The sequence below is a fragment of the Castor canadensis genome, chromosome 5 (assembly GCF_047511655.1).
Source record: "Castor canadensis chromosome 5, mCasCan1.hap1v2, whole genome shotgun sequence".
Classification (NCBI taxonomy): domain Eukaryota; kingdom Metazoa; phylum Chordata; class Mammalia; order Rodentia; family Castoridae; genus Castor; species Castor canadensis.
Genome location: NC_133390.1, coordinates 167,115,538 through 167,141,179, shown reverse-complemented (window position 1 = coordinate 167,141,179; position 25,642 = coordinate 167,115,538). Strand labels below are relative to the sequence as shown.

The following is a 25,642-nucleotide window of genomic DNA, read 5'->3' as shown; positions in this document are numbered from 1 at the left end:
CGCGGCGCCGGGCCCCGCGCCCCGCGCCCCCGCGCCCCCGCGTCCCCCGCGCCCCCGCGTCCCCCGCGCGCCCCGCGCGCCCCGCGCCCCGAGCCCCCGCGCCCCCGTGCGCCCCCGTGCGCCCCCGCGCCCCCGCGTCCCCACGCGCCCCCGCGTCCCCGTGCGCCCCGACGGCAGCGCCCGCTCCCTCCGCCCGCGCGCGCCCGGGTTCGAGCCCCGCCGCTTTCGGGGCGGGGCCTGAGCGCTCCAGCTGTGCTGCCCGCCCCGCCCTCGCAGCAGCCTCCGGATCCGCTGGATCCCTGGCCTAACGCTTCTGCAAACAGTGACGTCTGGAGTAAAGACCTCAGCCCAGGTCTGCAGACGTGCTGCCTCCACCGCCAGCTCACCTGACGACCTTGGAAAAGTCCGTCGTCCCTTCCCTTAGTCAGTCAATCATCCGCAAATATTCACCAAGCACCTACCCAAGCAAACAAGGCTCCTGATGGAAGTAGAGCCCGATATGCTAGTATGTAGGGAGGGCCAGGAAATGAACAAAAAGATAGCTTGAGACAAGTGTGATAAAAGAAGAAAAATTGCGGGAAGAGCACCTGCCTAGCAAGTGTGAGGCCCGCCCCCTCCCGTCCCCCCCCCCCCCCGCCAAAAAAGGAAAATCGGCAGAGATTGGGGAGTGCGAGCACCATCAGCTCAGGTAATGGGAAAGTCCCAGCGGAGTGACCAGGGAGGGAGAATCCAGGCAGCAAGGGGCTGGGTTGACAGCCAGGAACAACAATGTGACTGGAGCCAAGAAAACTGGAATGTGGAGAGGGGGGAAGAACAGAAAGAAGACAGAGAAGACAACTTCACACCAAGGTCTTACATCAGAAAAATGGAAAACCGTGGGAAGGCGGTAAGCGGAAACATGCACAGGACGCAATGGATCTGATTTGCATTTTTAAAAAGAGCTTCAGAGGTCTAGGGACATAGCTCAGCAGAGAGCATTTGCCTGGGGTGGGGGTAGGGGGGCACACCAGGCTACCCGGTGGAAGAGAGAAGGTGATGAGGAGAGTGCGCGGGCCCCGCCATTGGAGATGTAGAGGAGTATGATATGAGATGCATTAGGGAAGCGGAGCTGGGCACAGCTCGCCACATTGCCCAGTCCTCCTGGCACCTAGGAGAGACCATGTGACCAGGCTGCAGCCAATGGGACCTGGCAGAAGTAACTGGGAAGGGAGGGGCCTGGCCCCGTGCTACAACTGCTCTTCCCCCATCTACAGGCTGAATGCAAAGCCCTGAAGAGACTTGGCAAGGTGGCCTACAGTCAGGAACGCCCACATTGAACTTCTCTTTCCCTGAGGTTTGGGGGTCAGTCTGTCACCGGAGCTAGTGTTATACCCTGATAACAGCAATAGTACTTGCTGATGAGTTGGACATGGAAGGCAAAGGAGAGAACTCAGGGTGGACCTTGTGTCTTGGCTTGAGCAATTGGTATTTGGGGTGACTTCCATTGGCCCCAAACTCCTGTCCCCCAGCACCAAGGTGATACCCTTTTCAGAGTCCTGGGTGGGCTTGCATGCAGAGCACCAGGAGCTCACCTAAGGATGTCCAAAGCACCCAGCCTTCTCAGGTCTCTGCTGCAGCTTGGTAGGCATCCCCTGTACCCCACAACTGTTCTAGCTTCTCTCTTCACACCCTTCCCCCTAGCTTGTTCCAGCCACCCTCAGCTTTCAGTTCCTTGCGTTAACTCTTGTGTGACTTGTTACAGTCCTCTCCCCATCCCTTCCAATAGCCAACAGCTGCACGCCTGCTGTGCCAGGGGCCAGGCACCAGCAGAAGCACTTAACATGTGTGGATGAGTGTAACCATCACAACGTCCTTCTATGGTACATGTGGGTGGTACATGCGGGTGACAAAGGACCCATCCACTCTGCGACTCTCAGTTCCAAGATGGGCATTGGTCCTGACTCCACCCCAGGTGGTCTCCTCTGTGCTCCTGGGGTCTCTGGGCTCCTGCCATCTCCATTCTTCCCACTGACATACGACCATGTGAAACTTGGTCACTCTTCAGTCTCCAGCACCCTGACCTGGCATGGAACACACATGCAACGAGTATATGTGGATAAACAAGAGCTGTAGTGTGTGGAAATTAAGAGCATGGGCTGCGCCCAAATAACCAAGTTCAAAGCCTACTTCTGTTGCTTACAGTTCTTGGGATGCCTCTGTTTCCCCATCAGTAGAATGGGGTTTAAAAAAATTGTTGTCTTGGGTTGGGGCTGTTCAAGTGGCAGAGCAACTGCCTAGCAGTTGAACTGCTGAGTTCAAACCCCAGTCCTGCAGAAGCAGAAGAATGGTCCCATCCCCCAAAGATAGGATGCCCAACCCTGGGACCTGCAAATGCATTTGGTTGTAAGACAAAGGGCTAAGGCAGCAGATGGCAAGGTTGCTAATCAGTGAGTGACCCGGAGATGAGAAAGGATCTCTGGGTGGGTCCAATGTTGTCACAAAAGTCCTTATAACCAGAAGGGGGAGGCAGGAGAGAGAACGAGAGCAATGGCAGCATGAGGATCCAGCTTGATGTCACTTGTGCTGGAGGAGGAGGAAGGGGCCCCAAGACAAGTCAAATGGGTTCCTGGAAAAGGCAAGGAAACAGATTTCTACTCAGAGTCTCCAGAAGGGAATGCAGACCTGCCAACACCTTGATTCTAGCCCTGGAGATCCGGGTAGATAGAACCAGAAAGCCAGACACTTTTTTGCGGTGAGCTCCTACGTTTGTGATCATTGGTGACAACAGCAGCAGGGAGCTAATACAGTGACTGTGAGGATTCAAGAGCCAATGGATGGAAGCCCTGAGAACAGTGTCTGCCTTGGGACTTGTCCAAAAGCGCTAGCCAGTATTAGTTCCTGGGTAGAATCAGGGCTCGGTGCATGTACAGGGGACCTTGGGTCCTCTGAGAGCAGGATGGCAGTTTGGTGGCCCAGAAGCAGGGCACTGGTATCGAAGGTGCTGGCGCAGCTGGCTTATTTTTAGTAACACCATCAGCAAGTTTGATTTTCTGATGCCTTTCAGCCTTCAGAGGGCCAGAAATCTGGATAGAAGTCTCAGGGTGGGGACAGGGACAGTGCACCAGGACCTTCAGCCCAAGAAGGGCCTGAGAAAAGCCGGTGGACAATGGAATTAGGGGAGTAGCTGAGTCTCAGGGGGTCTTAGGGGAAGGGCAGGACTGACTCGGGAGAGTTCCTGAGCACAGCTGGAATCCATGAGACCTGGGTTTGAATTCCAGCTCTTCCATTATCCATCTGTGCCTCAGTTCCTCACGTGAGAAACAATGTGGTGCTAACCACTGAGTGGGACCATGCTGAAGATTATAAAAGCTGCTGTGTGCCACTTTTTAGGGGCCCCTGAGCTGGTAGCTGTTTTCCTGCCTTTTTCACAATTGTTTGCCTGTAGATGTCAAGAATTCTGGCCCAGAAGCAGCACTAAGGCTGACATCTCAGGAGCCCTGGCTGTGCCGGGCATCTACACAGGCATGCCATTGACCAATCCTCGCTTTACGACTCAGAAGCACTGCTTGCCAAGTTCCCATAGCCAGGTTGTGGCTGAGGCAGGACTTGAATTCAGGACTGTCTGGTTCCTCAGGTCACAGTCCTTATTGGGCCAGATGCTGCTGGCTAAAGCATCCTCCCACTGGCCCTGGGGCCTCACTTCCCTCCTCTCTGAGATAGGCTCAGGTGCCTTGGCTGGCCGTGTTCCCCTGCCACCATGAGGATCCTGTAACACACACTTTGTGTAGTGTGCCCATTGGGGGTGGGTAGTATCGGGACCACGGGGGAGCTGTCTGGCCCTGCCAGGCAGGTGACTCTGCCTGCACTTGGCGTTTTTGGTTCAGCAGCTCTATTTTAAGCAAAGGAGGTTAGAGTTTGTGTGTTTCTCAGCTTGGAAAGTCATCAGCTGAGCAGACACCCAAAGCAGCAACACCCCAAGGCACCCCCTTCAGCTCTGCTCCTTCTGCCTCCTCCCCCTCATTTCTCCTTTGAGGACCTGAGGAGACCTAGTAATTTTCCTTTGTTCAATCATGCCAAGCGGCATACTCATGACCCCTCAAAGAGGCCTGGAATTTCACTTCCAGAACGCCAAGGTTGTCAGGTTTGAGGACAATAACAGAGGTAGTCCCCATCTCCAGCTGGGGCCTGGGTACCCTCCAGGTCACATCATAACCCACAATGAAAGAGGGGGTCTCATGTCAGGTCACACACAGAGGACAGCAGTTAAGAAAGGACATAGGTTTCTGAGTGAGCCAGACCTAGCTTCAATCTTGGGCAAGTGACTTCGCCTTGCTAAGCCTCAGTTTCCCCATCTGTGATGGGGGGGTAGGAATATCTGAGGATCAAATTGAAACCTGTGAAATAGGTGCTCAACACTCCCTCCAGCCCCTCCGCACAGTTTCTTCTTTCCCCTTTTCCACACTGCTTACTCTGCAGGCCTGACGGGATCTTAAGGGACTGATTTTATAGTTACAATATAGTTCAGTAATTTTCCAGAAGTCCAGAGGGCCCTGGCATTTTTCCTGGTAAGATCTCTCCCTGGTTCCCGCCTAAGAGAATGGATAGTTTTGCCCGCAAGGTATGGCAGGTACTAGCTCCTGAGACACTTGTGGCAGCTGTGGCCTTCCTGTAGCCTTCAGCATCTGTGCTGCAAGAATTAGAAGCTGCCTCTTGCTAATTAAAGAACGATGTTGGTAGGAAATTGAGGTCTCTTAGAATGTTCCGGAAGACAAATCAGAAGGTTTGGGGGACCCAGAGACATAGGACCTTTATGACCGGGGGGACACCATAGCATGTTCAGTGTGGAGGGCACCATTGTTCCCAGGAAGATGAGGATGCTACTTTGGGGACAAATGACAACTGTCTGAATATGCCTCCTGTTTGACTTTGAGTCCCAGTCAGTGGTGGATTCCTAACATGTGTTGTGACCATTTACTTGGAGTCACTAAGACTTCTTTCTTTCTGTTTTGGCAGTATGGAATTTGAACTCAGGGCCTTGTGCTTGCTAGGCAAGTGCTCTACCACTTGAGTCATGTGTGCAGCGTTAGAGATTTTTTTCAGTCTCCTAAGGATCAATACCTTTGGGTTAATGAAGATATTAAAACCTCTACTAATCATTAATAAATTATTACTTCATTAATATTTAACAATTTTAAAAACTATACGATAGGAGCATAGAGGTTTAGTAAACCATTTCCTCTTCTTTCTTACACATTTAAGAATTTTCACACTAACTGGGCACCGGTGGCTCACACCTGTAATCCTAGCTACTCAGGAGGCAGAGGATTATGGGTTTGAAACCAGCACAGGCAAATAGTTTGTGAGACCCTATCTCAAAAAAACCCATCACAAATAAGAGCTGGTGGAGTGGCTCAAGGTTTAGGACCTGAGTTCAAACCCCAGTAACACATACACACAAAAAAGAATTTTCACACTAAAATGTTTAAAAGATCCTTTAATCTCTCTCTAACCATACTTCTACCTTCTTTCCTGCCGTTCTTTTATTCTTATTTTAGAACAAATGAGAACATTTTTTTTAATGTAGCTCAGGCTGGCCTCAAACTAGGGATCCTCCTGCCTTAGCCTCTGCAGCACTGGAATTACAGAGCTCATCACCACGCCTGGCTTTTGAGAATTTCCTATGCCAAGCATGGAGCAGGCATCCCTCCACTTAATCCTCACAACAGCACTCCACCCTACAGAGGAGGAAACCAGGGCTCAGGATGCAGTGATTTGCTGGAAGTCATCTGGTCAAGGGGGGGTTGGCCAAGGCTACCCCTCCTGTTCCTCAGTCAGCATTATCAGTTGCGGTCAACAGACGCCTGGATCAAAGGGGAAGGGCTGGCATTTCAGAAGACACCATGAGCTGGAAAGATCGAGGCAAAGACACGCAAGAGGCTGAGACAAGGAAACCATGTGCAATCCAGGCCAGGCTGGGCTACATAGTGTGACCCTGTCTCAAAGGAAAAAAAAAAAAAAAAAAAGAAAACCACACTAAAGATGACCAGCACAGAGCCACCAGCACAGAGCCACCACCGGCCAGTGCCTTAGCCAACAGCCATAGACATCATTTATGTTCAAGTTCATTAAAAGTAAGCTACACTTAACAATTCTGTTCCTCGATTTCACCAGACACATTTCAGGTTTGGCAATTACATTGGGCAGGGCAGATATAAAACGTCTGCATGGTCACAGAGTTCGATTAGTTGGCGCTGGTAGAGAGGGTGAGAGGACACACTTGGTGACTGGACAGGCTAGATTTGAGAAGTGGCTCCATCCCAGGCCTCAATTCATTCACCTATGAAGTGGGGATAATGGTCGTGCAGAAACCCATGTATCCAGTGCAATTAGGACCGGTGATTAGCTAGCTAATCAAAGAAGCAGGATTTTTTTGTATGTGTGTGGTGTTAGGGATCAAACCCAGGACCTCGAGCCTGCTAAGCAAGTGCTCTATCATGGAGCTACAACCCTGCCCAGGGAATTTGAAATGATCTACTCCTTAAAACTGGACCCTGGTGCTCACGCCTATACTCCTAGCTACTCAGGAGGCAGAGATCAGAAGGACTGCAATTCAAAGCCAGCCCAGGCAAATAGTTCAAGAGACCCTAACTCAAAGAAGTCCATCACAAAAAAGGGCTGGTGGAGTGGCTCAAGGTGAGGCCCTGAGTTCAAACCCCAGCACCACAAAAACAAAGTTACGCACTTTGAACATTTTATCCAATTGAAAACATAACCATGCACTCAGTTTCCAATCTGTTCTTTGAGTCTGGGCCTGTTCATGAGCTTCACAGCCAGAGTTTGTCTTCTGAGTCCCAATTTGGTTTATTTCAAGTGGCCGGAGGACCTGCAGGCACCTGTGTAGTACCATGAGTTCAGGACCTGGACAGGTCCTTGTGGTTCTTTCTTTCCCAGTCTTTTGTAGTTGTTTCTTCCACACCTAATTTAACAGTATGTTTAAGTAACTTGTGTCTATTGAGTTTCCACAAAAACAAATCCCTTCCCTTTGCACTCAGATTTCACCAGCTTAGGGGACATCTAATTCCATTGCTTCCTTACAATAAAGCCGGCAGCTGGGGCACACTGGTTTGGAAACAAGCCCAAAAGTCTCTTAGCAAACTTGCCATTCTATGGCAGAGAACCAAAGGTGACAAGGATGCTAGAGAGTGGCCTGCTAGCCATGAGCGTTCAGTAGGCCTGGGGCAGGAATGTCACATTCAGCCAGTATGGCGAGCACTGGTTAGCCTAATGAGCTGGTGAAACAGATTGGTGAAGAGAGAGATCTTCACTGTCACACTCTGGAAAAGACTCCGCAGGGTGGTGTTGTCTCTGGAAGAAGCCGACCCAGTCAGACACTACATCTCCCAGCATCCCTTGCACCCACATGTAATCATGTGATCAGCCTTCACCAATGGAGTGGAAGTGGGAGTGTCACTTCCAGGAGCAGGTGAGCTTCTCCATCCCTGTCTGTGATTTAGCAGCAGAGGATCCCAAAGCCCTGGGGAATGGTGGAGCCACCATGGAAGTCACACAGACATCACATGAAGGAAAGCCTCCATCCAACCAGGGACACCTGCCTGCCTGGTTGGTTATAGTGATTACCATTACCCTATTCAGCATATGAGGCTGTCATAAGGAGCAAATTAGATGATGCATGTGTTACAGACTCGTAAATGGGACCTTCCTATTGTCTCAGATTTCCAGCGAAAGCTCCAAGGTTGAAGACAGACAGAGGGTGCTAAACACCTCTAAATCCCAGAAATACATAACACTCGCACCTGCAGGACCTTCTTAGGAACACTGCCAGCTTTCCTCTAACTTACATAGAGAGGTTAAGGGCAAGTTTCTAAAGCCAGGCAACTTGTGTTTGAACACAACTTACTAGCTGTGTGACCCTGGTAAAATTGCCCCACTTCTCTGGGCCTTAGCATCTGTATCCTGCTGTTAGTAATGGTATTTCTTACCTTGTTGTCTTAAAGGCGCACAGTTAGACTGTTTAATCGTTTTTCAAATTAAATAACACATTGTTGAGGTGAAGGGTCAAGCCTGATTTAGAAAAAGTATTTAATGTGGTAATGACTGGCTATTCAAACTGGACAGAGAGGACTGGGCACAAATGCATTGCAAGACAGTGGTTGAAGACCACCTGCTTTCCGTGTGTCCATCAGCAGGTTCAGAGTACTCAGTAAGCCAGTTACACATGTGAAGTATGGAGACCAGTTTGGGGCACGTTGGAACTCTCCATCAATGTTAACTCTTCTTAGTCAAACTGGGTCAGCTCAGGAATCAACTCCTCTCCAGATATTAAGCAATAAGAAGAGTGAGTATTTTTGTGGTTATAGAAGAATGATTCTCCTACTTTCAGGATTTTCATAAAACAACCAAATTTCATAAAGTATTTATAAATTCAAATAACACTGACAACTCTATTTGTGACATAAGAATGGGGGAAAAACCCATTAGTACTCTTCACAATTACCCTCCTTTTATAAAAATGAATTTCACAGTCCCTCAAACTGAAAAAGGACATAATCTTAGACATAGTGCACAGTCCTTCAGATGAACCCATACAGTCTGGGGGAACTTTACTGCTTTGCCCTTATTTTTAGTGTTATTTCACTGACCAGTGTTTTGAGACCCCAGGTATAAACTATCAAAAAGTTTAGAAGCATTCGTAGCTAACATCCTTCTTCATTTTTGTGACAGTCCTACAGGACTAGAACTGCCTTAGTTCATTCAGGTTGCTATAACAAAGATGCCTTAGACTGATAATTTATATCAACTGAAGGTTATTGCTCAGTTCTGGAGGCTGAAAAGTCTGGGAACAAGGCACCAGTGGGTTCTGTGTCTTGGGAGAGCCTGTTCATCACAAATGGCTAGGTGACCTTATGTGGCAAGAACGCCACCTCCCAAAGGCCCACCTCTTACTACAATCACCTGAGGGGTTACATTTCAACGTGTGGATTCTGGAGGGACAACTGTTCAGACCATTTTATGCAGATATCACAGTTGAGAGAGTCAGATGGCTCCCTCAGGATCACACAACGGGACTCAGGTCTGGTCTCAAAGTCTCCATATTACTGGAAAAAAATTAGTCTTTTCATTTGGGATGAGTATGTTGGAAGGATCTGTTCCACGTGGTCATCCAGAAGCCCAGGCTCTTTCTTTCTGTGACTCTGCCTTCCCCAAAGCCAAGCCTGGGACAACAGACCCCAAGATTTCTGTGGGTGGAATTCAGGGATTCATGAATTTGAAAGGGAAAATAGTTATATCTCTATTTTCACTATCTCCGACATCTCAATTATGAATGCACTCAACAAAGCAGTGATGGATGTACACATTCGTTGACAACAGAAACCACAGATATCTTCATACCACACTAAAGTTGTTGCAGACATTTAAAAATACTGCTTATATCACCTCCACATTGGAGTGATAATAATTAACTAAGTCTTCTTTCTTTGTTAGTAGTGTAGCACCATATCACACTTTCAAACCTGTGGTTACTCTGTGCTGAGTTGGGAAAGGGACTCAGCAGGACTTTGCATTCCACAGGGACCACTTTGGGAGCCTCACCTGGCCATCTGGAGTAAAAGTGATGGATGCCACCTTGAGTTTTAGGCAGGGTAGACACAGAGCAGGTTATTAAGAGAGGAAAGGCACCTGGGATGTCCTTCCTTGTGCCTCCAGTGCACAAGGCCCTGGATTTGATCCCCAGCACAGGGGAGAGGAACTTGACTCGGATGTCTCAGAGACTGAGAGATGCAGAAGGGGTAGGAAACATGGGGAGGCAGTCCTTAAAGTGAGCAGGGAATGGAAGTCAAAGCCAAAGCCAGTCCCCTGTGCTCTAGTTCTTGGGGAGCCAGGGTCAGAGTTCACTGCTGAGAGACTCACGCAAAGATGAAGAGACCTAGCCCAAGTCCTGCCATTGGAGACATCACTGTGGGCACCAGAAGGAGGAGCAGAAGGCAGTGAACACACCACGGATAAGGACCAGACCAATATGACGGTGCCAATTGCAGCCAGGTTTGTCAGCCAACCTCGTGATCTCCCCTAGGATTCTACCAAGTCACAATTAGTTGCAATACAAAAGCAAAATTCTGGAGAATCAGCTAAAACATAACTCCAGGGATGAGAACACACCTCAGACCCTAGGCCACATTTCCTCCAGGAAGAGGCAGGTAGACTTTTTGTAAGCACATGAAACACAGTGACTACAGATAGCCTCCCACTTCCCAGATAGAAGGTGGGGGCACCTCCTAGGGAGGCTGCCAGAGTTGCCCCCTTTGAGAGAGCCCTCCCATCTTTGGTCACTGGAGTAGCAGGGACTGGTGTGGATTGGCAAAAGACAGATCTGTTGGATACTGAGTGGGGTGATCCAGAACTCATGGTGATGGAGTATGTGAAGAGAGAGGGGGCAAGGCAGGAGTGGAGCACCAAGGAAGTGAGAGAGGTCCTGGGGCATCGGGAGGCTATCTCCAGGGAAATGAGACTCACAAGCATAATTGGAGCCAACCAGGTGAAGACCTGGGAGGAAGGAATGGCCTAGGAAATGACCTGGAGGGGAGACATTTGCCGCAGTCATCCTGTATCGCTGGCACACAGAAGAATCTGGAAGGCACAACAGACCTGGGAGTCCTGGGAGTCAGGGACCAACCCTGAGTGGGGAGGGGGGCCTCTCTGGGCCTGGGAGGGGTCTGAGCGGAGTGACATAGCTGTGACATTGCTTGAGAAAGGTCTTGGCTGCGCAGTGTGGCACCGACTGTGGGCAGAGGTATAGGGAGTCATCCTAGGGTCAGATGGAAGTGCCCTGGCTTGGGGTTTGGTGGCGGCTTTTACCTGCATCTGATTAAATAATACTTTCTTCTCCAGAAAAAGAAAGCGGCTGCATCCAGCACAGTCAGGAAGAAATTCTGGATCTCATTCTGAGTGAGGCCTGGGGAAAACCAAGACCCCTGTCCCGATACGGGCTGCGCTCCCACAACTGGGCAGCAGGGGGTGGTCGCGGGTCTTCTGCTGACAGGCCGCCTCTCCGCTGTCGCCACCAGTGGGCAACAGCACACCGCTGAGTCTCAACCCAAACCCTCTGAAGCCAGGCTCAGAAACTGCGCACAGATTTTAAGGGGGTGGGAGGCTGGTTAGGCTTTTTCCCCAGAGCTCCTGAAATTGGACTTGGAGGTGAGAAGTGAACCACTGAGAAATCTTGTGACCAGGGCTGTCAGCTTCAGTTTTTCAACTGCATGTTTACTTTTCTAAGACAGATCAACCCCCCCCCTTTAAAAAGGGTGGTTTGGATTTGCATTTCCCTAGTGATTAGCGATATTGAGCAATTTTCATGCACGTGTTGGCCATTTGTTTGGTTTCCTTTGACAAATGTCTGTTGGGATCCATTGTCTGTTTCTTAATTTACTTATTTGTTCTTGCTGTTGAGTTCCTTATATACTTTGATATTAATCCTTATCAGACAAGTGGCTTGCAATATTTTCTCCCAACTAAGACATATTATTTCGTCCATTCAATAATGACTGCGCCTGCTTTTGTTCTGGGCACTGCTCTTAGTCTAGAGATCATCACTGAACACAGCAGACCAAAGAAGTTCCATGACAGGTATGGTGGTTCACACCTGTAATCCCAGCACTTGGGAGACTGAGGCAGGAGGATAGTGATTTCAAGGCCCACCTGGGCTATAAAGTGAGACCTTGTCACACAAACACTGAAGAAGAAGAGGAGGAGGAGGAAGAGAAGGAAGGAGAGGGGGAAGGGGAAGGAGGAAGAGAAGTTGCAATGCTTATGGAGTCAGGCCATAAATAGTAATGTGCCCAATGAGTAAAGGACATAGTGAGTTAAAAAGCACATTGTTGTGGAGAAAGAATAAGTAGATCAGCAAGGGTGGTTGGGAGGGAGCAGCTGGGGTGGGTCCTTGGTGAAATGGTGACAGAGAGGGCCCTGGGTGCATCCCTGGAGCGGCCACTGCCTTCCACTAAGGAAACTCCATCTTCACCGTGGCCCTCAGCAGGGAGGATGGTGTGCCCAGAATCCTAGGGACAGGTTCTGTGCCAAGCACATTGGCCACAGCTGGATGAAAAGGGAGCACTGGGCCTGGAACACACACAGCCCCCCAGCCCCAACCCAGCAGTGAGGAAATGAGTGCAGATGCCTCCCTTGGGGACAGCCACGCCAGACCCAGGTGAGAAGAAGAGTGTCAACCTGGTGTTTACCTATGACCAATGCCACCTCCTCTCCACAAACAGAGGGCTCCAGCCCCTGCTTCACATCACTCTCCAATTTACAAAAAATTGCAAAGGCCCCACTGCCCTTCCCCTTGTCCTGCTAGATGCCACAGGAAGTCAGGCAGCCTTGCCGTGGGTCTGTCCTCCCTGCTGGGCTAGCTTCCATCACCCAAGGCTCTCTGGCTTCCTCTTCTCTCTGATCTCATGCTCCCTGTTTGACTTCTCATCTGAGTAACTCGTTGCCTACATTAAATTTCTCTTCTTCCTCCTCCTTCTCTGGCTAGACAGGTGCTCTCCTATTTGAGCCACCCTCCCCCAGTCCCTTTCTGCTTTGGTTATTTTTCAGGTAGAGGCCTTGTATTTTTACCCAGATGAGTCTGGACTTTGATCCTCCTACCTACAGCCTCCCACATAGCAAGGATGACAGGCACACACTACAGCACCCAGCTTATTGGTTTAGATGGGGTCTTGTGAAACACAGTCCAGCCTTGAACTGTGATCTGCCCCATCTCCACCTCCTGAATAGTTGGGATTACAATGGTGAGCCACGGCACCTGGCTAAATTTCCTCTTTTTTATTTTGAGTGGAAGAAGTCATTCATGAAGGGTTCCTACTCACGGTTCTATTTATGTAAAATGTATCATGGGAAAACACACACAGTGATGGAGTTGTGGGCCAGGAGGAGGGTGCTCCTGAGGTGAGGAAGTGATTCATACCCGGATGGAGGGGCCGGCTACATGATTGGACACATTTGCAAAGACTCAAGCATGAGCTTACGACTTGCGCGTTTACCTGTGGGATTATATGTACCTCGATCAAATCGGTTTCATAGGAAGAAAGCCGGTGTATACACAGAGGATTTCCTAACTGTTTGAATCCTGATGGAAACACGGCTTTTATTGTTCAACAAACACAGGCGGACTGTGGAGGAGAATGTAAAATTTAAAAGTGTTTGGGTTTTTTCTTTTTTAACAATAAAACATAAGACACGAAACAGAATTTCACACTTGGCTTGGTTTATTGTGGCTGGTCCCAGTCCCTGGGGAGGTCCTTCTTTCTCCTGCTCAGTGCCCCGGGCATTGTGGACACTCTAGAGAAGTCCCCCACAAAGTGGGGTTCACGGATCTTTCTGGCTTTCTTGGGGACACTGCTTTTTGATGAGCACAAACAATTCAGCTGCTGAGTTCTACCTGGATGGAGGGCCTCAGACAGCCCAGGCCCAAGCCACACAGCCTCGTATTGGGGGACAAGTGTACAAATTCCAGGTGGAAGAGAGGAAGCAGGGGTCTGAGAGCCCCTGTGTGCCCCTCTTCTCTGCAGTGGCCAGGTTCGCCCAGCACCTGCCACAGCTTAGGTATTTAGGGGACATGGAGTGAAGGCTTGCCCGTGTGCATGTCAGACAAGGCTGGACGAGACCAGGGGAAGCAGGGGGCTCGTGTGCTCCCCGCACCCCACTGTACCGCACACAGACCGGGTAACGCAGTCAGGGCTCCTGTCCGTTGGCCTCAGATGGTGGACCCGAGCTGGACTGCCGCCTGCAGCCAAGGCCACGTGCAGGGGCCACAGGACAGTGCACCTCCATTCCCAGCCGGCTCTAGAAGGCTCTGTCCAGTGGGCTGTGGCCCCTGACTGGCGGGCAGGGCCTGGGCAGGCACAGGCGACGCTGAGTCTCCAGTTGGCAGAAGCGGTTCTGGTTGGACACCCGGGTGGCCGTGCCCAGCCCACAGGTGGTAGAGCAGGGGCCCCAGGCCGTGCTCCATTCTGGGCAAGGGATGCCAGGGGGTGGAGAGACAAGGCCGGAAACCTGGCGTCCTGGGGGTAAGAGAGTGGTGTCAGCGTCAGCACTGTGAGGACACGGCTCCATAAAGTTGACCTACCTCCTGGTGGGCATAGCAAACCTGGGCAAGTGGCTAACCTCTGCCTCCACGTCTCCTCACGTAAATTTCCTAGCAGCACAGTGCCTGGTGTTCAAGCTCCCCCAAGATATTGGCCATAGGCCACAGACATGGTCCCCAGCAAATGGTGAGCTCCCCCATAATATTTTGGTGTCCTTCCTTCTCGTCCAGTAGTTCTCAATAGGTGTGAGTTTGCTCCCCCCAGGGAACATCTGGCAATGTCTGGAGACAGTGTTTGATCATCAGAATTGGCAGTGGGGTGCTCCTGGCATCTTGTGGGCCGAAGCAGGGGTGCTGCTCAGTATCCATACTGTGGTGGGGGGATGGCCCCCACCACATAGAATTTCTCAGCCCAGTGTCTCCAGTGCCGAGGATGAGAAACAGCAGGTGTGCACGGGCACACGACATTGTGGGTGCTGGATGCAGGACGCCTCTTGGGTACCAAATCCAAGCCTGTAGCACTTGCACAGCACCTGCACACTCCTCCCCCACACTGGAAGTCACCCCGAGGTCAGGAATAATGCCTGACGAGACGTGAATGCTTGCCAAATTGTCCTCCTGGGTTGTGTAGGGAACAAGGAGGAAGTAGTGGGGTTTGAACTTAGGGCCTCACGCTTGCTGGGCCCTAACTAGTGCTAGGCTCTACCACTTGAGCCATGCTCACAGCCCTTTTTTTGGTTTGTTTATTTTTCACATAGGATCTCTGTTTTTGCCTGGTGCTGGCCTGGGACTGGGATCCTTCTATCTCTGCCTCTCTGGTAGCTGAGATTACAGGAGTGCACCACCACACCTGGCCCTAACAATACTTCTTAAAAGCAACAGAACAACAACAAAATCTCTAAAGCTGAGGTATTTGTAGTGGGAAGTAACTGTCTTTTCTCCATCTCTGCCTGGCCCTAGGTCCATGTCCCAGAGTCAACAATGCTGCCTGATTACATTTTGATTCCCTCTTTTGCTAAGCCCTAATAATAATAGAAGGATAATATTCATATTACTGATCTATATTGATCTATTATAAACATAATACTATATGTTCCAACACCTGTAGTAAATTATATTATACCTATGCTGTGAAGTCTAAGAATTTGGTTAAAAATCCTGACTCTCCCCCTCCCCTTCCCTCCTTTCTCTACCACCAAATTTTGTTAATTATTTGTGGCTTGAAATTATATATTGTAGCCACTGCTCCTTGCTTTGTTAGTTTTAAGGGGTCTAGTGACTCTGCTTTCTGCACCTTTCTTCTCCACGGCCCCCTCGTGGTGTCCCTGTGTCCTGGTGCCTCAGGAAAGCCAGCCCATCCCACTCCAGTGGCTGTGGCCTTGGTGGTCCTGCACTCACCTTGGGCTGGGAGGTGCTGGGCCCGCAGCTCCCATCCCTGGTTGCACACCCACTCAGGGCAGCACCTGCCGGGGACTGCCACCCTCCTGGGCTGGGGACAGTCCCAGCTGGGCAGCCGCACGTCCTCCGCGCACAGTGGCAGGCAGGTGAAGCCACCATCCTCACAGCGACAGTGCACACTGCAATGCGGCTGGAAGGTGTCTCCGTCACGGAACCGCTGGCCATTCACCTCGCAGCTCCCGTCATCCTCTCCCACTGTGGAGGGAGGAGAAAGCCACTGGGGACCCCAGCTCTGCATCTCCAGGCCCTCACCGGGTCCAAGTGCCACACACCACACCACAGCCCCCACCAGCCCGCCCTGGCCTGCAGAGAGACAGTGTGGGCACAGAGAAATGGGACTGACTTGGGCCCCGGCCTTGCCTTGCCCTTGCTGTGGACCAAGCGATTTCACTGCTTCTGGCCTCAGTTTCCCCATCTGCAAAGTGGATTTATGGAACTTATTTCACAGGGTGGTGCAAACTAAATGAAATGACATATGTAATGAATCCAGTAAAAAGGAGACCTTCAGAGGGCCCTATATACTGTTATTATCATTAGCGTAATTATTACAGATTAATCATATTTGACTATTACACACAGGCTGGAATTTCATGCATCGTCCTCCTGCTGTGTGGCAGTCATCACTAACAGGTCAGGCTTCATTGTCTGGCTGCGTGACGTTGGGTGAAGAGGTTACTTGACCTCTCTGGTCTGAACAACAGCAACAGTTCAGACAGTGACTCATGCCTTCAGGTCCCACAGGTTAGTAAGTGCAGATAGCACAGGGCTAGGCGATAGCAGGTGCTCAGGAGACTGCACGAAGCCCTGAAAATGTGGCATTCCTGCCCTGCCTCTCCTGGACGCGAAGTCCTTGAGGACTGGGGCCAAGAGTGGTCCTCCTGGCATCCCCTGCACTGGCATCCCCTGCGCTGGCATCCCCTGTGCTGGCCCAGAGCCCTGGACACACAGAAGCTCAGGAGACACCCTTGGAAATAGGTGTCTGGAGCAAGGCACCGCACTAACGGTGATGAAGTCGTTCCAAGTCCTCATGTTCCTAGCGATATTTACTGTGCCCAAGAGCGAGCCGACTCAATCACTGTGCTCCTAGACAAGACTAACGTGCAATTTTGCCTTGAGGGACGCATGGGCCAGTGGAGGTACAGACAGAAAAGTCTCCGGGTCCAAGGCAGAGTGAAGCAAGAGCCCTGGAGAGGTGTGTGTGAGTGACTCAAGACAAAGGACAAGGCATGTGTCAGGGAAAGGCTTCCTGGGGATCTGGGTGGCATCCAGTAGGTCTATGGCAAGCAGGTCCTCCTAGGTCTTTTGAGATAAACTTCCATTAGGTCCCTACACGCGGAGGGCTCTGGGAAGCACACGTATTGGGGTTTGAGTCCCCGCTCCTCGAATTCTTGCTGTGGGAACTGGACCAAGTGCCTCCACTTCTCTGGGCCTTGGTGACCTGCTCCCAGGGCTGCAGGAGGGTAGGTGAGCTGGAGCACATAAAGCATTACACCCCAAGCCTGGCACACAGCAGATGCTCAGGAAATGGGAGGACTTGGTCTATCCCCCAGGGAGGACAGGACCGTGGTGGGCTCGCTGCTTGACCATAGTCCTGTGGCTGCAGAACCCTGACATTGTGGCTTGGACCATGTGGCCAGTTCCCTTTATCCTCAGGCTGGCCTGGCCACACCCAGGCCCCCAGCTTGACTTCTGTCACCACAGTTTCAGGCCTCCAGGTCACCAGGATGGCCTGATAAACAGAGGGCCATTTAGGAAAATTAGCTGAGGGTGATAATTTTAGCAGGGTTTCTTGGCACCTCCCAGGGTCATCAGCTCAGAGCTGGTTGTGGCTGGGCGGAAACAATGGTCCTTGGGCAGCCACTCCCGTACCAGGCCCTGTGTGCACCTATTTGTGTGCTCCCAAACATCAGAGGTCCCTCCAGACTTAACACTCTTGGAATCCCCTACCCAGCTACATCCACAAACAGTTGCCCACCAAACCTCTCCAATGTCCCCTCCCCCAAACAGTGCCTCTCCTGGCACAGATCAGTCTTGCCATCTGGGGATTTCTGCATCCTTCCTAATCTCTGGAGTCTGTTGCGAGGGCAGGAGCAACAGGGTCTTTTTTGCTTTGTTAATTGTTTTTTTAACCTTCAGCCATTTGCAAACTGTGTGACCTAAGCAGGTGACTTAACCTCTCTGAGCTCCAGTTCCCTCATCTGCAAAAATGGATTATACAAGGACCTACCTCAATGTTAAGAACAAAATGAATTTATGCCATAAAGAACTTGCTCACAGTAGGTGCTCAAGAAATGGTTCCTGTCCCCACCAGAACTATTGCTGTCACTCATTTACACAGCAAATATTTAAGCACCTTAGAGGCTTGGTGGGCAACTGTCTGTGGATGTAGCTGGGCAGGGGATTCCAAGAGTTTTAAGTCTGGAGGGACCTCTGATGTTTGGTTCTGAGCACTTGTGAATCAGCAGTGGATAAAGCAGGCAGGCGTCTTGCCTTTGCTGGAGATTTCATTCTTGTGGAAATGAATGTAACAAAAAAGTGGGGGGTGCTCTGTGAGATGGTGATTAGTGCTAGAAGAATAAAGGAGTAGGGGACAGGGACACCAGGGAAGGCCTTGCTGAGGAAGTGATGTGAGAATAAAGAAGTGAAGGAGGTGAAGGAACATGCTATGCAGTTACCTGGAGGGAAAGAACGCAGGTAGAAGGAACAGCCAGTGCAAAGGCCCTGAGGTAGGAGCATGCCTAGGTGTTCAAGGAACAAGGAGACCAATGTGGTTGGAGCAAGAGGGGAAGGGGCAGGGGAGAAGATGAGGTCAGAAAAAATATAAGAACACGATCCTGTGGGGCCTTATAGGTCATAGTCAGGCTTTGGTTTTTGCTCCAAGGACATGGGAAGGGGGTGGGGGCAGAGGAGGGCGTGGTCTGACTCAAGAAGTCACAAGAGCCCTCTGACTCTGTGTGTCTGAGGACAGACTAGAAGACACAGCAGGCAACAGGTACAGGGCTGCTCAGAATCCCAGCCAGTGGTGGTGGGGCTCAAACCAGGGTGGCAGCTGAGGAGTGACAGGAAGTGTCAGATTCTGGAACTGGTGAGGAATTTACAGGAGGACAGTGTGTGGGAGGTGAGAAAAACAACGATGCCCAGCCTGACGCCCAGGGCTCAAGCCTGTGCCAGTGGGAAGACAGATGCTCTCTGCTGACCAGGGAAGCTGCAGGTCTGAGACACGGGACTTGCTGCCATCCCGGATCTGCAGCCTGCACAGAGCTGGGAGTCAGCACCCAGGAAAGAGTGATCAATCGAGTAAGGGACAGAGACTTTGGGGGCAGCATGGTCCCTCCAGAGCTCCAGAGCAGACTCAGCCTCTGTGTGTTCTTATCTGCAGTCTGACCCTCCTGAGGGATCTCTCAGCCCACCTCGAAACTCAGTTCAGATCATAAGTGTGCCTGAGTAGCCACCTGTGCCACCCCAGGGCTGGGAGCCACAGGGAGGACCCCCATCCAAGCTCAGCCTTGGCCTGCAGTCTGTGCCACAATGGAAAGATAAAACCCTTCCTAAAGTTCTTGCCGATAACAGCTACTATGTCCTAATCATGTGCCAAGTGTTGGGGACGAGTGGCAGAGCCTGAAGCCATGAAGCCAGCGCCATGAGCTGCGTGACCTTCGGCAAGTCGATTACCTCCCTGTGTGTCTTTTCTCCATTTATAAGAGGGACAATCGTACTGACCTCATGTGTGTGTTGTGAGATTAAATGAGTTGGTATTTGTGAAGCCCCCATTGCCCGGCTTGTGGTGAGGCTCATGCAAGACAGAGGAACTCCGCCACTCCGCTCTACACTTGGGAAAGCCAAGCCACCAGCCGTGGTAGCCGAGTGGTAACTGAGCTCGGGTCAACTTTAGAAGCGTTTGCGTCAGCAATCACCGTGAGTCCTCTGACAAATCATCCCTATCCTGGACTCTACTCCCCCGATGGAGCAGACCATTGAGCAAACCTGCTGTCTGCAAGTTTTGTCGTTCTTGTTTGACAAGGCTTTTCCTATTGATGGGCTCATTGTCACCAATTCATGAGCTCTCTTATTCTTATAAAAGTGTGACATGCACGAAGACAAAAGGCTTATTACTGTAAAAACTCTCTCACCTCTTTCTATTTCTCAGAAGCAGTGCTTTTCCACTGGGGACCAGTTTGTTCCCTGGGGACATTGACAATGTCTGAGGATAGACTGTCACAACTGGGGAGGAAAGGAGGCTGTCTAATGTGCAGAGTGGGATGCTGTGAACTGTCCTGCCACTCCCAGGACAGTCCCCTACGATGACGAACTACCCAGCCAAGGGTGTCACTAGTGCATAGCGGCCCTAAAGTGTCTCTGATACTTTGCTCCCCTTGGTGTCCTCTGATACCAAGGCCTTAAGAGTGGTGAGGAATGTCACATGCCCAAGGACCCTGGGAAACAAGACACCCGGGATTCACACTGTAATCTGCAGCTTTCAGTCCAGGAGGAAGAAAGAATGGAACATTGCTTAGACCTGTTTGAAAAGGTCCCAAGTTGTGTGGCGTGAGGCAGTTCAGCTAATGCCACCGAGTCCCAGTTTGCTCATTTGTAGGATGGGTCTGAACGCCCTTCCATCTCCAATTGCCAGGGAGAAGGTATTGGGCTGTGATCTGAACAGGCAGGGACAGGGAGGTAAGCATCGCCTGAGCAAAGGCCAACAGGGGAGAAGCAGGGAGTGGTCCAGACATCCATGGGCCACCAGTGCACCTGAAGTGAGGGTGAAAGATGCAGAGAGAGCAAGGCTGCTCCTTGACTCTGAACCCCATTCCTTGACCTCCCGCACACACTCCCATCAATCCCTCAAACCTGCTTACAGAGGCACACGGCCCCCCGGCCGCCAGGGCCTGCCCCGGGCTGGCAGACCAGGCCCTGGCTGGAGTCGCAGACCTGGAGGTGATTGCAGGGTTCCCCCAGTCGCCGTGCACAAACCCGGCAGCAGCCACACCCATCCAGCACCAAGGGCACCCCCAGTGGGCATCGGGGTGGTGGCCAGGGGCAGGCACAGGGTGTCGGGCACAGCTGGGCGCACACCTAGAGAAACAGAGACCTCAGTCAGTCATGGGCTTTCCGGGTGGAAAGTGAGACCCTGAAAGGTGGCCACTGCTCTGCCAGGCTGGGAAGGCTGAGGTCCGTAACTTGGTCTCAAAGTCACACAGGTTTAGTGTTGAATCCCTGCAGTCCTGTGGCACTGTGGTCACAAGGAAGGGCTCTGAACCAGAGTTTCAGTCCTCTGCCCCCTCGTTAGCTGAGTGACCTTGGGCTTAAGCTTAAGCTCTCTGAGCCTGGCTTTCCTCATAAAAGGAGGGTGATCACAGTATCAAGCTCAGAACACTGTTTTGAAGAGTGCATGAAACGATGCATGTCACACCTGAGCAGGTGGCCTGGCGTGTGCCAGATGCTCAATGCCCTTAGCTCCGATGGTCACCTTTGCTCATGACAATTAAAGGACAGCCCCTGCCCTCCAGGAGCCCACAGGAAGGTGAGGGTCACAACCTGGAGAGTAAAATGGGGGAGCATGGGGTGCGTTTGCCAGCATAGAATTCTCTTACTCAGGACTGAATATATCTAACGCTGTCGTGGATGTGCTCAGTCTTTGGAACAATTCAAGCGTGTTTCGCTAAGTGTGCGTGAAATCAGCCCAGAAACTTGGGAAATACCAAATCGTAAGTCCCAGAGGTGGGGACTTGAGTTGTGTTTTAAACAAGCCATCCAGGGGTTTCTAAAGCACAGTTAGGTTTTCAGAGCCTCTGCCCCTGCCATGTATGGATGGGGAAACAGCCAGAGGGAAAGTGCTTGCCAAGGGCCAAAGTGTTCTCTGCAGAGCTGGAGCAGTTCCAAGTCCTGCTTCCCCAAAAGGGACCCAGGACCCCTGGTGGGGACTTTTCCTGTAATAGAGAAAAACCTAAACCAGAGACCCACCCCCCATGCCAGAGTCAAGGTTTCAAGCTGCTGACCCAACTGAGGACAAAGAAACACCCAAAGCAATAGCCAGATGCCAAAGGCAACCTTCCTGTCCATTTGAAGGTGCTGAACAAGAGGTAGGTGTCACTCAAGGTGGCTCCTTGCCCCATCTTTTGCAGGATTCCTGGTGGACTAAAGAGATTTGTCTACAAGAGAGGACTCCAGTCCTCCCTAGTGACCTCACACCTCCTACGTGGCCCCAAACAGGCACTGATCCCTTTACTCCACCTCATTCCACTCCAGTCCCCACAGTCCTGCAAACCTGCTTCCAGGTGCCTGTAACTCCCAACCTGGCCACCAGGGGCTGCCTCACCCTGGCTGGCCATCCTGGGTGGGGGCAGAAGTAGGCAACCAAGGGCTCACACCCAAGGTGGAACTCTGCAGAATTTTGGGTTCTGGAGATGTGGCCTGGACCTGCAGCAGAGCATCCATCCCTCAGGAGCTTGGTAGAAATGCCAGGAACGTTCTTTATAATCAAACCTGCATTTTAATAAATCCAGGTGATTCACACAGAGTGGGTTTGAGAAGAAACAGGTGGACTTTCAGATTCTCCTGCAAAGCAGAGGTTCAGGTCGCTTGGCCACGGGCAGTTGGGACACTAACCAGAACTGGCTCTCAGGTCCCTTCCATTTGAAAACAGGGGTGCTGATCACCTGGGGCCCCTCCATGGACCCCCTCAACCCAGCAACCTTGGCTGCCTTCTGGCGTCTCCAGGTCCTGACACCTAGGAAGGCCTGTGGTGACATTGCTGATGACAACTAGCAGCTACTTCCTGTCACTCTTCGTGTACCCAGAGTGTGCAGGCTTTAATGACCTTCACTGTGAGACACCAACACGTCCATTTTGATGAGAAAAGGGAAGGTCAAAGCCATGTAATAACAGCCTGGAAGAGGCAGAACCTGGCTCAAAATCCAGGGTTGTGGGAACCAGCTCTTAAGTCCTGTGCCTACCTCTTGACCTCTAGGAGCTCTGATGCCAGCTTGGCCTCTGCCTCAATTTACCCATTTGTTCAAGAAGGATCTTGACAAGTCAGGGAGTGTGTTTTAGCACAGCCAAGGAAGGGTATGACCCACTCTGACCTTCTGCTTCCCCACCCTCCTAACACTGTCTCTACTTTCAGGTTGTCCCATTGTCTCAGTCTCCCCGAGCTTTGCCGTGGCCTCTGGGGGCAAGGCTTGCATAGGAGCACCAGACTTGGCATCTTCTGGGGAAGAGATGGGATCCAATGCCTCACTCGTGACTGTGAACACAGCCTGGCTGCCTTGGAAGGTGGAGGTGGAGCCTGCCACCTCCTCTGTGAGGCAGTGGGGTCTGCCTCTTACTGAGCAGTGGTGGGAACACAGTCATGGCCAACTCCTGGCCAACAGGGCTTTGCCTGTTTCCATGTCCTTTGCCCTGCCCCGAGCCCAGGAGCCACGGCCCGCTAGGGACACTTCTCTCCCTAGTATTCACGATGACTAAGACCCTGGATGTGACTGGCGTCCCAGGACCCAGAAACAGTGGGCCCATGGGTCGCACACCAGTGTGCGTCTAGAATGGCTCCAACTTTGCCTTCCATAATTCTGGACCCTTGTCCCTCCCAGGAACCCGGGTCCCCCACTGCAACTATCCAAGCCTCCTACAGTGGCACCATGTCCTGCCTGTCCCCTTGGGGACAAGAAGCAGCAAGACTGGATATCAGCAGGGTCCTCAGTCTTCCCCAGCAAGATGGCTTGGGGTCCAGGAGCAAGAAGCTCACACCTACACTCCTCAAATCAGCGTGAAAAGCCAGTGAGAACTTGGCTTGTGGGGATAATCCCATAGCTCAGGGAACTCAGCATTTACTATGGGGATAACACCACTCAGCAGCTGTAATCTTGGCTCAGGTTGGGGTGGGGAGACCCCAGAAAAGAGTCCCCCAACACATACCCATGTTTATCCTGGGCTCTACCACCCCCTTCTCTATTGCTCTGATGTTTCTTTGCTGTGTGTCTTTGGGTAAGTTGCTTACCCTCTCTGAGCCTCACTTGACTAAACTTTGGGATGATTCCTTATAGGAGTGTTGTGCAAGTTAGGCAAGGTGGAATTCCCACAAGCCCTTTGAGGAACATCCTATGTAGCACAAGGTTGTTAGTCCACAGAAACGTCTCCTGTCCCCTCTAGTCAGGGTCAATGGGTCACTGCTGCCTAAGGCCCCAACTGAATGAACTTCCTGACCAGTTAGATACCAACATCTTTTCCGGCCCTGGCTCAGAGTCAGGCAAGGCTTGAGGGTCTTGATCTGATTCAGGGGAGACCCGCCTTGCTTTGGAGAGGTTTGTGTGCTTGGTAACAAGAGTCAAGTCCTCTTTGGAACAACATCTTGTCCCAGGGCCCCCGCTAAGCATTTCCAAGGAAATATCAAGGATGACTCCATCACAGCCTGAGGGACATTGTGTCCATTCACCTGGGGCAGAAGCTGAGGCTCAGACAGGAAAGGGGCCTGGCCTGGGGTCACACAGCAGAGCAGAGGCAGCTATCTGGGACGAGGGAGAGAAGCCAAGCCTGGACACGGAGACCCAACGTGGGGTCCTGCAGGAGCACGGCTGAGGGTCCTGCCTGTGACTTCCACCCACCCAGCACCCAGAAAGGGCCAGCAGTCACTTGGAGGCCCGGGACCCTTACCTGTGAGAGGAGGTAGAGGAGGGAGACAGCCAGGAGGTGGGTCTGCAGCGTGCCTCTCATGTCGCTGTGCTTGCAGAGCCAGCTTCCAGCCTGGGAAGCAGGGACGAGAGCGAGGTCACTCCCAGGCATGCACTCACGCACACGCCAGCCTTTTCATCCTCCATTCCTCTCCCCACACTTGTGGTCCCAGCGATGAGCCCAGTTACCTGAAGGTGAGACCGTGGAGGCCACCAAGGGGATGCCTACCAGAGTGCGTGTGTGCAGCTGGAGCCAGTGCCAGCGCCCAGTTGGCGACAGGCTGGCAGGGGCCTCCCAAGCTCCTCCCAGCCAAGGAGGCTCCTGCTCAAGCCACTGCTGTAGCCGCAGTGGCCCTGCCTGGGACCCCTGCTGCACCCAAGGGATGTGGCTGCGGGATGTGATCGGCAAACACCCCTTCGCACCCCTTCGCAGAGCCGACCCCAAGCCTCCCAGCCCCGGCCTCCGGGCAGCCTCGGCCAGGCCTGCGGTTTCTGGCACAGAGCTTGGCAGCCACCCAGGGGTGGGTGTGACCCAGAGCACAGCTTCCCTGGGCAGTCTGCCTGCTCTTGGCGACCAGGGGCCTCCGGGGCTCTGGAAGACAGCCCAGGTGGACAAGCCTGAGCAGAGAAGACCTACTGTGTGCCGGCACTTGCTAGGCACTGCTGGACCATCTGGTCAATCCAAACCCATTTTATTTAATTCCGTCACCTCTGAAGGGCTCTGCAGGGGCTGGAGACACTGCACCCCGCTGCTAGATCCAGAGGGAAGAGGATTCCTGGGAATACCAAGGAGTGTCCCTTGTTCACACTGAAGGTGACAGTCAGCTTTCCGAAGGAGGTGACATTTCAGAAAGCCAAGAAAAGAGAGGGCTAGGGAGGGCAGACTGTGCAAGGAAGAGGTAACGGCACGGTCAAATGCCCAGAGGCAGGCCCAGCCCTGCCTACTTTGGGAGCCTGGTGAAGTCTGGTAGGGACTGGTGCTTTCTGGGCCATGGGCATTGGGGGTGCGTAGCAAAAGTAAAACACACAGATTCACACCGCTGAGACCATGGGACATTACAACCTTGTCTGTAGGATTTGCAAAAATAATACTTGAGGTGGTGTCAAGGGCTGGCTGTCCCCAAACCTCAAGGTGCAGAATGGGTAGTTGATGCAGAAGTGTCATTTGCTATGGGATGGGACTCTGCCTCTTAGTGGGGCAGGGTCCCTTCTGGCTGCAGTACTGGGGAAGGGAGGGAATAGAGGGGGAGGCTGAGGATGGAGAGGTAGGGCTTGATCATGGACAGCTGGAGGAAGGAGTGAGAGCCCAAAGTCTTGGAGGGAAATTGAGGAGCAAAGTGAGGATTTGGGGAGTTCCTTTGTTTGTTTGAAGTGCTGATGGGGCTGGGGGGCAGTACTGACACTTGAGCCACATCCTCAGTTCTTTTTGCTTTTAGTTTGT

General features: G+C 51.9%; 1 protein-coding gene across 2 annotated transcripts; it reads right to left on the bottom strand.

Annotated features, from left to right (window-relative positions):
• Positions 1–13,702: 13,702 nt before the first annotated feature.
• Positions 13,703–24,684, bottom strand: Ccn5 (cellular communication network factor 5). Of its 2 annotated transcripts, none has more exons than XM_020154778.2 (5): positions 24,391–24,684; positions 24,185–24,274; positions 20,395–20,611; positions 15,479–15,733; positions 13,703–14,057 (listed from the first exon to the last, which is right to left on the bottom strand). In XM_020154778.2, the coding sequence occupies exons 2-5, from the start codon at positions 24,242–24,244 to the stop codon at positions 13,840–13,842; spliced, it is 750 nt and encodes a 249-aa protein (XP_020010367.2). In that variant the 5' UTR covers positions 24,245–24,274; positions 24,391–24,684; the 3' UTR covers positions 13,703–13,839. The 2 variants fall into 2 exon arrangements, with proteins under 2 accessions (XP_020010367.2, XP_073930936.1); XM_074074835.1 differs by having other exon boundaries at positions 24,431–24,684.
• Positions 24,685–25,642: the final 958 nt, after the last annotated feature.

Coding starts and splice junctions, on each gene's coding strand:
- Ccn5 (XM_020154778.2), bottom strand. CDS start 24,244: ATGAGAGGCACGCTGCAGACCCACCTCCTGGCTGTCTCCCTCCTCTAC. Junction 20,612..24,184: donor TCCTCTACCTCCTCTCACAG/GTAAGGGTCCCG, acceptor CTGTTTCTCTAG/GTGTGCGCCCAGCTGTGCCC. Junction 15,734..20,394: donor CCGGGGGGCCGTGTGCCTCT/GTAAGCAGGTTT, acceptor CTCCCTCCACAG/TGGGAGAGGATGACGGGAGC.